This window comes from Acipenser ruthenus, chromosome 3, assembly GCF_902713425.1.
Source record: "Acipenser ruthenus chromosome 3, fAciRut3.2 maternal haplotype, whole genome shotgun sequence".
Lineage (NCBI taxonomy): Eukaryota > Metazoa > Chordata > Actinopteri > Acipenseriformes > Acipenseridae > Acipenser > Acipenser ruthenus.
Window position 1 is genome coordinate 53,035,077 of NC_081191.1, and position 14,527 is coordinate 53,049,603.

At 39.1% G+C, this 14,527-nt stretch overlaps 1 protein-coding gene across 2 annotated transcripts in view; it reads right to left on the minus strand.

The window, feature by feature from the left end:
• The window catches only part of LOC117435781 (arf-GAP with SH3 domain, ANK repeat and PH domain-containing protein 1-like), a 208,580-nt gene that overhangs the window by 88,010 nt on the left and 106,043 nt on the right, over window positions 1-14,527 (minus strand). For both annotated transcript variants that reach the window (XM_059013767.1, XM_034059202.3), the window contains exon 10: window positions 9,309-9,384. In XM_059013767.1, the coding sequence (XP_058869750.1) occupies window positions 9,309-9,384 (76 nt within the window). The remainder of the gene's footprint in view (window positions 1-9,308; window positions 9,385-14,527) is intronic.

Below are 14,527 nucleotides of genomic sequence, written 5' to 3' on the forward strand. Positions count from 1 at the left end.
ATATTTTGTTTAGTCTGGACTACTTCTATAAGATAGCTGGCAGCACTGAAAAAGGGCTATTTCGGGCATTTTGGCATACAGACCATGGCTCGGTAAAAATCTTGTAGTTTCTCAATGGTAGAAGATATTTGAAATCAGATTTTTAATTTGAAATCCTCATAAAATATTGCAACTGTAATGTCCCAATATATATTTATATCCAACTTAGAAAGGGGTCAAAATTAGCTCTAAAACACAAAGTGGTCATATTCATACCTGTATATGGTAATTCTATTTAGGCTGGAAAGGGTACTCACTGTTCAAACAAGCTTAAAGCCCACTCGCATTTTGCCTGTGTACTTCTTGAAAACCGATCTGATATTTAGGTCTTCATCGGTTTTAGGTTCGGCAAAACGATTTGTAACTTTACTGTCTGTTCCTGGTTACTATCTTCACTTACAATCAGTGCTCCAGATGAGGTTTTGGGTCTGGGAGTAACATACCCTCTAATTTTAACACTGAGAGAGTAAAATGTATCTTCAGGGGGTAAAATGCAACATTACCTTGAAGTCAAGTGTAATCTCGATAAATACTGTATCTTAAATTCAAGTATAGTGATGCGTGCCCTTATTACACAAAGACAAATACAGTGATGCGTGCCCTGATTACACAAAGGGCGATTGCCCTGCACAGGTGGGAATTAGTGTTGGTGTAATTTATATGTGGAAATGGGTTGATTTATATGTTGATTTGTTTGATTAATTGATTGTACAGATGGGCGCTTGATTGGGACTTGCTACCTGCTGGGCTTGGTTGAGAGGAAGGGCAGCAAGTGCTTGGCTGTGCCGGTCCTCAATCAGCAGGTGGGTCTCGGGTCTCGACCGAGTGTCCGGCAGTTTAAAAACATCCGGTGGAGATCACTCGGGGCGACTGCAACGCCATGCTACAGAGGGGAGCTGCGGAACAACAGCTATGCAACCCTGAAACTGCAAGCAGTGCTTGTAGGTTAGTAGGTTAGTTTAGGGGATAGTGATCCCAAGTAATGTATAGTGAGGGTTACGTAGTGTAGCCGGTTCCTGGAGCGGGACGCCTCGTTTATAAGGCTAGCGTTCGCCCTGTGTGGCACCTTTTATTTGTAGTTTTTGTACTGTGTTTTATTTTGCCTTTTGTATAGCTTGCTGTATGTGTCCTCCGTGCGTTACCGTCGCTGGTAATGTCACATGACCCCTTTGTTTATTTACTTTCTTTTGTATTAATAAATCCTGCGCGCCTGTGCTGGCGTTTCAACTCCACCTCCCATGTCTCTCTGTATTGCCTAAACAGCGGTTACCCACACACGTGACACGAGCACCCTGTCACATGGTTAAATAAGTGCATTTACTCCGAACGCCCACAGAGAAATAGGTCTATTAAAAAAACATTGGAAGTGAGCTGATGACAAGTGTCACAGATTAATATAAATCGTATAAACAAAAAATTTTGAATGAATTATGACAGTTTCAAAACTAGTTACAATTAAATTTCAGGCTACTAAAGTAGCCAGCTGTAAATACTTTGTTGGGGTTAAGCATTTTTTTTTTATCTCATGCCTGATTAAAACCCGATTTCTAGCTGAATGTTTGTTCTTTCTTGATTATATTTAGAAAAATGTACCCAATTTCACCCAATTTTTTTATAAAAAAATTCTACCCGATTTAAAAAAAACTTAATTACCTGAAAATCAGAACCCCTAGTTATAAGCACCATTTAAAACATTCTTTTCTGACTAAAAAACATATTGCTGCAGATACCACTTGATACATTTAAGAAAAAAATCTCCTCTTTTCCAGTAGGTGCATTGAATCCAACAATAAGTACTTTTAGTAAACTAGTGGAAAGTGATATAGAAAAAAATATTACAAAGTCTTCTGTCCCAAACATTCTAATGTAAGTTAAATAGCGAGAAAAGCTATTAAGGAACTTAAGAATAATAACAACATAATAATTAAATCTGCAGACAAAAGCTGCTCTATAGTTATCCAGAATAGTAAGGATTATGTAGCTGAAGCTTTAAGACAATTAAATAATAAAGATTTTTATGCGCCTCTGGCTAGAATATTAAAATTTAAACACAGATATGTTATCTTGGATAAGGCTATGCAAAGTAACAATCACACAGAGTTAATATGATTTTTTAAAAGATTAATTTCCTATAAAACCTAGTTTTTACATTTGACCAAAAATACATGAGAATCCTATACGGACCTGTGAGAGGGTGTGTGGACAGTTCACTGATTACATGGGTGTCAGAATGTGTCTTTCAGGCACACAGGATTTATTTATAATTCCACAAGCAGTTGGGTGCAATTGCAGGTAGCAATGGTATCCCTAGGGGGAAGAACAAACACACAGGTGCTTCTTGCCGCGGACACTCTCAGGGTTGCTACCGACAATGGTATTGCCCACAGGTATTGCAAGTGTAGAAATAATTGTTCATAATCACAAGGAGAAAATAAAAATGAAACTAAACACTGCTAATAAAACTACAAAGAAAAGTGGTGTTTTAAGCAAGGTCTCGTAGCCCCCGCTAGCCTGCAAGGCACGATGTACAATGACATTTTTTTTTCCCTCAGTATCCTTTCATGGAGCTGCCCCGGTGCCCCTAAACTAAATAACTAACATCCCATGGACTATATCTAACAGTATGGGCATGTAACAAAACCACATCGAGCGGCTGTTTTCCTCAGCCGTCTCTGCTGCCTTTTCTTAGGCTCTACTGCCGCCGGCTGCTGTATGCAGAACCAGCAGCTCTAGCTCTGTCTCTCTCTCTGTCTCTCTCTCTCTGTCTCTCTCTCTCTCTCATTCCAGGTCTCTGGCCAGTTTCTGCTGGATTGTATCCTGGTTAGGCTAACCAAAGGAATAGAAGATTGTCATTTTTATGAAGTCGACCGCGCCCCAAGACCCGCCCCTCAACCAATCAAATAGGTCCCTGCAACACACCCTCTTTATGTCACTGCCATGATTGACAGGAGGGTCAAACTGGGCTTCTGACCCTCCCCTGCAGGATCATGCATGTGCCCAATAGCCAGCACAGATCTCTCCTGTCAGGCCCTCAAGAAGGCCTATAGTATCAGGGAATCTCCAAAACATTAATATTGCAAAAGAGTTGCCATCTTATTTATCAGATACTCGTGATACATATACATTTCTATCTAAAGCATTTATGGTTTCTTTAGATATGGAGAGTCTGTACACTAACATAACACAGGAGGGTGGTTCGGGGGCACTGTATTTTTATTTTGAGGCAAAGCTAAATGATCTTCCCATAGATTTCCTTTCGGAATTAACTAAATTTATACTGGGCTCAAATTATTTCTCATTTAAACAACCAAATACTATTTACAAATCCAAGGCACAGTGCTGGTAATCCCGGCCGAGCAGGGAGCACTCTCACACAGCGCTATGTGTTACAGGCATGTGTCTTTCTGACCCACGTTACAGAAAATTGGTGGAGCACGGGCACATACAACCTGGTGCCTATGGTGACAGTGATGGGGTTAATTCTGTCCCTGCCAACAATAACAGTGAGGCCATTCCCCAATTAGGTAACTGAGTGCGAATTCAGGAGTGGCCACATGTAAAAGAAAGAGCCAGAAATCCTTTTTGTTGGAGGAGTTTGGGGGTGACGGTGTAGTGAAAGCGAATGCCCAGTCTGCATTTATTGTTTTGTTTGAACCTTTTATTTTGGCCCTCGTGACGTGTTTATTTTGTGTTCTTGTTTGTTTAATAAATGTGCAACAGCGCTTTAAAATAGAGAGTGACATGAAGACAGGACTCCCGTGGGCAAGAATGGGATTTAAGATTCCGGGAATGGGAAGGAACGGGACTACTCTGTCACCAGCAGACAGGAAGATGTTTTTTTTTGCTCTTTAAAGTTGTAAAGGAGTCTGACTGTTACCATAAACATACAAAATAAAATTAACAGGTCTCACTTGAATATATAATCACATTAATTTTACCAAATTATGTTTAATCGTGCTACAATGAATCAAATACCCGGAAATACACAGAGAGCGATTGCCGTTTCCTGGTGTGGGGCCAGGAGACTGTAACCTCACAGAGTGAGATAACCGCATGTCGACCTGTTCCTATCCAGTTTTAAATAACTTTAGCATAACAGAGGCAGAAGTGTTAAAGGGACTAGGAGCTCTTAACCCTTTGCGGTCCTATGTCGGACCTGGTCGGACATTGCAATTATTCCTATCAGGTCCAATGTCGGACCCTGTCCGACATCATCAAAAAGACGCAAAAAACGTGTTTTTAGTTGTTTTTTCTCTGGAAAAAGCCGAGAAAACCATTCAATGGCCGAGTGGGAGCAACAGGAGCCGAGACCAGTCGAAAAAAAAAAAGTCGTATCTCATGAATAGTTATACTTGCCCCTGGCATCAGATAGGGGCGGTCATAAGGAAACAAGCTGGCTGATACTGAATCAGCACACAGAGAATATCACAGACATTTGCAGAGCTTTTTTCAGATGTTATAGTAATAAAATAATGACTTGGATCGCATTATTGAGGCGTTTGGTGATAAAACGAGTGATCAGGAGATGATTGATCGGTATGTACGACTATTATTATTATTATTATTATTATTTATTTCTTAGCATATGTGAAAGCTATTGCGAACAAAAGGGTGGGGCGGGGCTGGAGAGAGTGCTTTGTTGATATGCAGGGCCTTTTAAACCCGTTTGACTGTGGAAAAAAAAACTTTTAAACAGCGCCTCTAAAATTAACTGCGCGTGTGAAAATAAATTGGACCTGACGCACCTGACACGCACTTAATAAATTGACTGAAAAGGGTTAAAATAAACAAAAACCCTGGGCCGGATGAGATCCTCCCAATAGTACTCAAAGAAATGAAAGAAGTTATTTACAAACCGCTAACCAAGATCATGCAACAGTCTCTTGACAGTCACATTGGGACTTTTTTGACCTGAAAAAAGAAACAAGGACCAGGGGTCACAAATGGAGATTAGATAAAGGGGCATTCAGAACAGAAAATAGGAGGCACTTTTTTACACAGAGAATTGTGAAGGTATGGAACCAACTCCCCAGTAATGTTGTTGAAGCTGACAAGCTGGGATCCTTCAAGAAGCTGCTTGATGAGATTCTGGGATCAATAAGCTACTAACAACCAAAACGAGCAAGATGGGCTGAATGGCCTCCTCTCGTTTGTAAACTTTCTTATGTTCTTATGTACTTATGTACTTGCATCTGCCAGTGTGGATGACAGCGAAAGTGAAAGTGATTGTAGCCTATGTTATCAGTTTCAGACACCTCTTATGAATATGAATTATGTAGTGATGGATCTGATGTAGAGAGAGAAATGTATCAATTCGAGTTGTATGCTTCAGAATCAGAAGGCTCAAACTCTGAGACTCTGACAACACCAACGCGGACGGACCAGAGCTGACAGCAGATGTCCGCTGAGAATCAGTGTCTTGGCAACACGGAATGGTTAATAAAACCCTTATGTTTAACATAGATTGATACTTAAAATATTTCATATTACCCATAACTGTAGTCATGTCAGTCCTTTAGTTAACAATATTGATACGTTAATTATTGATACTAGCTGAATAACCGAATGCTGTGGATTGCTACTGGCATGTATTTAACATATCTCTCTCTCTATATACATATGTACAGTATGTGCACATTTTTGTTTTTTATGATTATTATCCCTAATCATCATGCAGAGATGTCAAAGGCTACGATTTGGCCGTAACAGTTGTATTTTTTGGAGGTACTGCTTCGGCGCAACGTTGAAGGGGTATGTATGATACTACGATTTTTAATAAATAAATACATAATGGATACTCCCTGAACGTTTATGAAATATTATTTTTTGTTGTTTATTTTTTTAATGAATTAACCCTTTGCGGTCCTATGTCGGACTAGGTCCGACTTTACAATTTTCCCTTTCCAGACCTCATCAAAAAGACACAGGTCTTTAGTCATTTTTTCTACGGAAAAAGCCCCACAGAAATCTGCAGTATGATTTCTTACAATCTTCAAAGAGAAAAAAAATATATTTTCTGCAAAAGAACTTGTCCAATTCTGCCGCAACGACCTTTCCATGGAAAACAGTGTTAATGAGTATTAATGAATAAGAAAAGTCAAGTCACAGTTAGTTAGTTATTTGGCAATAACCTAAGACATGGTGTGTGGTAAATTCTTATGCATGCCTGGGAGTAGGCTATTGTACTGTGTTTATTTTAAAAAAGAAAAGAAAACAAAAAAATAATAACATTTTAAAATTTAAAATGAAGTTTTTTTAAGTGTATCCTTCCACCAGTGCAAAATAGTTCCTATACTTTGTCTTTAGAAGCTACAAATTTGCTGGAAAAATATTTTACTGCTGAGTGCATTTTTTTATTTTTTATTATAATTTTTAAGGTTGGTTTTTTTTTTCAGTACAACTTTAAAATCCAAAAATATAACTTATTTACATGTTTTATACACTTTGGTAAGTAAAGTTGACCTTTGAAATCACTATTTCACCTTGGGGCAACGTGCCCCGCCCGTGTGCATTTCTGTGTTGTATGTTGCGTGTGGTGTGTTAATGCTGGTGTATAGAGATGGCTGCACGGGATATAAATGGGTGCGCGCAGCACGAGTTATTTAAAATGTTAATTGTATTTAGGCAAGGGATTGCACTTCACTTCACGTGCATTTAAAGTACTTGATATGTGAGCACGGGGTTTTCACAGATTAGTGAATTCAAGTTAATAATTAATTGGTAATTGAATCCCAGCATAATATATATATATATATAGATGCACGTTTCATTCACTCTGGGTTGTGTGTTCATGAGTGGAGAACGGGTGTGGAGAGGAGCTAAAAAGAAACCAGAGAAAACAATTGCTACAACGTGCTGGAAGCACCAGCACGGTACTTGTTTTGTGTTTAGCATTCGTCCACCCTGTTTGTTAGTGTTTATTCGTTTTGTTTGTCTGTTTATTTTGGCTAAAGTGCCGTGTCCTGTGTTTTGTTAAAACTGTTTATTTTCTGGCTGCTGAATATTTAACAGTGCATCAACGCATTAATTTACCATTTCACCGTCCTGTCTGTGTTGTTGATTTCCTGGTTCTGACGTCACCACTCAGCCAGCCTTGTGACACACCTGCACAATAATCACACACTGCACCTTTATTTTATTCCTCAAAACACGCTTCTCAACACTAGTTTAACTTCTCCAGAATCAGAAGACAGTCAACCTGAACAAAACTGCTCACTACATTATAATGCACACTGATGTCTGCAATTATTGCAATATATTTAACTTTGTATACCATAATCTTGAAAATATTAACCTAGGTTGTTTTGTTTTGTTTTGTCATACGCTTTCCCTTCATTGTTAAGATCCAATGCGCCCCATTTTTAGATCTGCAGACCAAGGCTTTACAGCAGTGGTCGGCAATTAAATTTGACGGCAGGTCAAATGATAGTGGGCCACTTGCAATAACCCCGCCCCCAAAAAATGTCATACCGGCTCGTCAATAAAAAACAGCTGGTCAAGCCAGTTGAAAAAAAAACAAAAAGGAAAAAAGAAGTAACAATTGTGATAGTATGTCTTTGTAACCTCCAAATAAATATTAATAAAATAATATAGCATCTGTGTTGTATCTATTAAGAGACACATTAGTTTAGTTTAACATTCTGATATGCTGTAAGTGAAACGTAACTCAAAATGACTCCTAACGATGACAGACTTTATTGTACAGCTGAAAGACCATTTCAGTGCTTGCTTTGACAACTTCAGCATTCCCAGGTACGTAATTATTTTTGTCCATGATCCGTTTTCAATCAACCCCGATGGTGATTTTTTGTCCCATGCAATGCAAGTGCTTCCTGCAGTCGACGAAGCAACAACTAGAAATAGTAGTATATTTGCAGGTATCATTGTTGCTGAAAACTGAATTCATTAACAAAGCAAATCTGGAATCATTCTGGTCCGCCTATATATGTCCAGACAACTACCGCTGGCTCAGTTTGTGCTCTCCATGTTTGGATCTACTTACACATGCCAAGCGGCTTATTCCACAATGAATGCAATATTAAAAACAGATGCACGAAACAGGCCGACACAAGAATCTTTGGAGGACTGCCTACGTATCACTGTCACGTCTATCACACCTGATGTTCTAAAGCTGATCGCAGAACGCAAGTGCCATTTTTCTCATTAAATTTGTCATAATGCAATGAATTTTGTTTGAGATGTTATTCTGTGTTCCTTCCTATGTAGGAAAGTGCCATTTCTCATTGAATTTGTCATAACACAATGAAGCATTAAAAATAAAAAGTATGCTACATTTGAATTGTATTTTATGTCATTCTGCGTTCCTGTCTATCACATAAAGATTCCAGTACCACAGCAAGGCATAAATGTATCATCACAATCCGCAAGTGCTGTACTTTGGAATCGATATTGCAAAACACTTAATTTTCTGCTTACTCGCATGAAATATATGAAGGTCATACAGGGAATTCCCCATGACAGCCCCCTTGCGGTAATATTAAAATGAAGTTCCGCTCTCGCTCAGCCATGCCAGGAGGCATCCACGGGCCAGACGACACCTGTCCGCAGGCTGGATTTGGCCAGCGGGCACCATTTGCCGACCACTGCTTTACAGGAACAATCACTGTGGCCAAAAAGATCAAGATTTTAAAGAAAATAAATCCAAGGAAATTGATTGCTCTTCAGAGGTGATTCTCCCCTAGTCATGCATGAGACAATTCTTACTGCACGGTCTTGTGATCTTGTTCAGCCAATCACGGCATTTAATTTACCCAAGCCGTCTTTATTGATTTGAGGTTGTACGGCCCATATAATGAAGTTGCTTCACGCTCGGATTGAATCCCGCCACACTTCTCACGACGCTACAGCTAGTGTTAATGTGCTACTCTAGTGCCACTTAATAGCAGTGCTATGCATTGAAAAGTAGGGGCTACTTCCGTGTTTTTTTCTGCAACTGCGGAATTACGTTTTTTTGGATGGACTAATTAATACCAGTTTTGCATACAGTAGTTCTACACAATTCTTGGAGACAGAAATCATTTGTAACACTGTTAAAATGTTTATGGAAACCAAAAAGTTATGTGACAACAATATGGTAGCCATCTAGGGTAATTGTGCCCAAGTGATTTCTATAACCCAGAAATCCTGAAGTATAAAACATACAGTATAAAACTTGTCTTTGCATTTCAAAATATGTCCCTTAGCCTTCAATGGCTCAACAAATCAGAACCACTGAGACCTTGGGTAAAATTTTCTGTTGTTTTACTTACATTGTACAGGTCAGCAGCCAGTTTTTCTATGTACTGTTTGAGTTTGTCTGCCGTTTTCAAGCCATCCTGAAAAAAACTAAAAGCATAAATAGGTTAATAATTTTTTAATAGAGGTATGCCTGCCTGACATTTTGTAAATCTATATTAAATAGATTAGGTAGTTAAACTATGCATATTGTATTTGATTAAAATACACTTAGCATTTATATATTTTACTTTCTGAACGTCTTATATTATACAGCTACAGGTCTACATTGTAACATCACAATACTATAAAAACATTTTTTTAAAGTAAGTCTGTCCAAATAACTCCACACATAATATATACATGCCCTACAGGGAAAAATGACTAAGTAGGTTATACTTATTTCTGCCAGTATTTCTTTTCCAAAAATACCATTTTCATTGTATTTCTTTATACAAGAATTTTAAGTCCCCCTTATAACAAAAGGCGTCAACTGTCCCACCTCCCCTCATTGTCCATTGCTGTAAAAGTAGGTTCTGCTGAGTTCCACTGCTCTGCAATACATATTTTTTGAGATGTAAAAAAGTTGTCTCCCAAGGAAATAAGTCACATGCTGCATTACTGTAAGTCTTATATCAGCTAATATTTAATTACTAACAGATATCTGTAATAGTATGCTAATATGTAATATGTACCAAAAACCAGTATTGTAAAGAACAGTAAACTTTTTTTCCTTTGGCAAAAAGCAGCCATCTGCCTCCTAACATCCCTGTACATTTCCTGTCATCCACACAGCTTTCATGAGTTTCCACAAAGCATTTTTTTTTTTTTTTTTTTTTTAACACAAAGCAGCTATTTGGCTTCTGCTCATCATCCTTGTACATTTGCTATCCTCCAGATGGCCCTCACAAGTTTCCATCAAACACTTAGAGCTCGGGAGAACTTGTAAGTAATACCACCAGGCTTGGAGGTTTTTTTCACTGTATAAAGGATCTCTATTTCTGACATGCATTTTGTGGCATTTGGTTTTCTATTTTTCATTCTGTAAACCATTACCCTTCTTGTATCACACATGCTTAAAATGTAACTTAATCTCAGTATTTTATGAACATTGCCAACTACCAACAGTAGCTACTGATGAATCTGCCATTACACCTACTGATGTCTGTATAAAGTACAATGCAAATGCAGTTTCAAATTATTTAAACCAGTGTCATTGCTACAGCAATATCAAAGATTATCTTAACACAAGGCCTATATCCATATACCAGGGTACCATCAAAGGTGTTTCTGGACATTTTTATTATTATTTGATGGACTTAAAAAAAAAGAAATTATATACTTTTTGAGATACAGCATGGCGATAAAAACAGCTGTTTAAAAAAAAAAAAAATGAAAAACTAAGATGCTTTTGTATACACCTGTATCTCAAACAGTACTGCTAATTAAGGAACCACACTTGGCATACACATAGTCCTGGGAGTGTAGATGTGCAAAGGGGTATTTATATTTTCAGGGGGGTCCTGGTTTTACCGAAATTGAACCAAAAAAAGATAACGGTCTGACGTCACTTCTGTCTGACGTCAGTGCTTGGCAGTGTTGCTTTCGACCGTTCCATTTCACTGAATAGGGAGACATTGAATAGCCTATAGTTCAGCACACACGGGTCAGATCTGTATTTCTGTCTGGATAAAACTGGTAATCAGTGATAATAATTAGTGTTTGTGTCTTCAGTACTGGGGAAACTAATAATAATGTGTTCATTTAGGAAATGTGTTTTTCTTCCCCCCCCCCCCCCCCCCCCCCACCCCACCCCACCCCACTTTATGATACAGTCGGGAGTTCATTGAAACTGTTCCATTCCACACACACACACACACACACACACACACACACAGCGTCAGTGGTCAGAGAAACAAACAAGGGAAACAGAGAATGCAGTGGCACTTTACAGTATTACCGTGTATGCTGGGTTGTATTGTTGCTCAGGGATGGCGGGGCTCCAGTGATAATTTAATTTAAAATTAAAGTCTGTACATTGCTGCTGCTTGCATATAGTGAAAGTACAAAAAAAACCAAAAAATAAATAAAAAAACACAAAAACACACATTTCAGAGCGAAAAAAACCAACAAAAAAAACGTTCATAACTGAAGGGGGAAACCAAGTGGTGCCGTGGAGAGCCCTGGCACAAATTAAGCACTAGTTAAATAATAACATGTAAGCCTCGGATAAAGGCGTCTTCCAAATGGATAAAAAAGAATAAAGACTACAATGTATTTGTTATGACACCTCCTATTTTAAACTCCAATGCTTTTTGTTTATTGAAGATCGTTGTTACTGGGTTTGTGATTATTTGTTTCTATCAAAGTTGTAATTTGCTTTGTTAAACTAATGATCTGACTGACAGCTTTACATGGCCCGGCTTGAACAAAACTCTTGTTCGTTGAGGAACACATTGATTCACATAAAATAAACACATACTGCCTGTTGGATACGAAAAAAGAAAGTCGTCTGTCATTTGTCAAAATGCAATACTGTAAATGGTTATGATCTTGTATAGCGTAGGTTCCAAAAAAAAAAAAAAGTGAGAAGATAATGTTTTGCCAAATAACATATAATATAAATGCATACTATTATATGTATGCGTGTTATATATTCCATATTTAAGCACATACATTAAACACTTTCTGCTATTTGTTTACTGTATATCGCTGCCAAAGGAAGTTTGAGAATTTTTTAATTAACAGCGCGCGCTGGTCCACGAAGTTGTTCTTCAGCCGCTACAGAATGTTTATCTTGAAAGAGACCTTCACAACGCGAAGTAATTTACTGACAGGTGGGTAAAAGCTATTATTAATCATTTGTGTTGATTTAAGAAACCCCTAAAATAAGGATGTATCAGACAACATCCACGAGTAAAATAAAAAGTATAAGACATGACTAATGACGATAATCAAATCGGCCTGAATTGAGAACATAAATAAATGAATACTACTCAAAGCGAGTAGTCTAAAGCCGGTAAAAAAAAAAAAAAAAACAGACATTACAACTGTAGTAATATTCGTATTGTAATTGTTTATGTGTGCAACTCGTCAAGACAATACAGTACAGAATTATATTTATTACATTTTTTACAACTTTTGGGCAATTCAATTTGTTATTATTTTTATTTATATTGTTATTATTTCATTTTTAATAAATCCTCTTAATATATCACAGATTATTATATACATTTTGAGATATCAAAATCACTGTATAGAATTCTATTTATTACATTTCAGAAACCTTTTTTTCCTTTGGTGGTTGATCCAAATATCTCCTGTCTAATTCAGGTAAAGAACTGACAAGACTTGAAAAATGCGCCTGACACATAGAAGAGAGAAGAAGCAACAGCAAATCCAATATGGCATCAAGACCTTAAATTGCATGCATCCGTCTGCCTAAAAACCTGCAGGATTCTTACATGATCTTTCTAGAGTGAGTGGACAGAGCCACACAACATGAAGAATAACTGCTCCCTGGCAGTACTGTTCAAATAATGTCACCAGCTCTTCAGCCTCAGGTACAGCCCTTGCTTTCCCCACCTTTCCAGCCTCAGATAGAGCCATTGCTGTCCCCACCTCTCCAACCTCAGGTACAGTCCTTGCTGTCGCCATATCTGCAGCCTCTCTGGCAGCCGTTACTGTCCCAACCTCTCCAGCCTCAGGTACAGCCGTTGCTGCTTCCACCTCTTCAGTCTCCAAGGCAGACGTTACTGTCCCCACCTCTCCAGCCTCAGGTACAGTCGTTGCTGCTTCCACCTCTTCAGCCTCCAAGGCAGCCGTTGCTGTCCCCACCTCTCCAGCCTGAGGTACATCCGTTACTGTCCCCACCTCTCCAGCCTCAGGTACAGCCGTTGCTGTCGCCGCATCTCCAGCCTCAGGTACAGACGTTACTGTCTCCACCTCTCTAGCCTCCAAGGCAGCCGTTGCTGTCCCCACCTCTCCAGCCTCAGGTACAGAGCCATTGCTTTACCCACCTCTCCAGCCTCAGGTACAGCCGTTGCTTTCCCCACCTCTCCAGCCTCACGTACAGCCGTTGCTGCTTCCACCTCTTCAGCCTCCAAGGCAGCGGTTGCTGTCCCCACTTCTCCAGCCTCATGTACAGCCGTTGCTTTCCCCACCTCTCCAGCCTCGGTACAGCCATTGCTGCTTCCACGTCCTCGGCCTCAGGTACAGTCCTTGCTGTCCCCACCTCTGTAGCCTCCAGGGCAGCAGTTGAGTCCCCACTACTTCAGCCCCCAAGCCAGCCTCAGGTACAGTCCTTGTAGCCCCACCTCTCCAGCCGCAGGTACAGTTATTGCTGTCCCCACCTCTCCAGCCTCCAGGGATAGTCTTTGCTTTCCCCCCTCCTCTAGCCTCAGGGGCAGAGATTAACAACATATGATTTTGCCTCAATAAACCTGGCTTTAAAAAAAAATCTTTACATACTTCTTGTTGGTTGTCTGATTTTCCAAGATGCCTTCTGCAAAACTATGGAAATTCAATGGCAAAAACTTTGTTAAAGTAATGTTAAAGTTTGTTTGCAAATATCCGAAAGGTTAGAAAATTGCAAGTTAAGGTAGCCACACAACCTTAACTCTGCATCCTTATGTGTATGTTTCCTGTCACACTTGACATCACATATGATATCATCAATGACATGGGCAATGACATCACTAAGCACATGACAAATTCTCCCTGAAGACTGGCCATACGGAAGTCACTGCGATTGGTAACATGTTCAGTAAATGCATAAAGTTTGAAAGAAGAATGGGTAACAGTGCAAAAATAAAATGAATAATAATACTGAAGAAAATGCAGTGACTCCTTTTGCCATGTTGAAACAGTGTAGTTCATAGAAGAAAGCCAATGTTGTGGATTCCAATATTAGAGTTTGGAGGAATATGGCTTGTGGAAGGTCCCAACTAATTAATGAGCTCTACTGTATTCTGAGTTAATTGGTTTTATTTAGAACACTGGTGAAATAATGAGCTTGACTGCAAAGATTGTGGGAATGCAGTTACTGAACATGTTACCAATCACAATGACTTCCGTATGGGCAGTCTTTGGGGAGAATTTGTCATGTGCTTAGTGATGTCATTGCCCATGTCATTGATGATGTCATATGTGATGTCAAGTGTGACAGGAAACATACACATAAGGGTGCAGAGTTAAGGTTGCGTGGCTACCTTAACTTGCTATTTCCTAACCATTTGGACGTTTGCAAACAAAC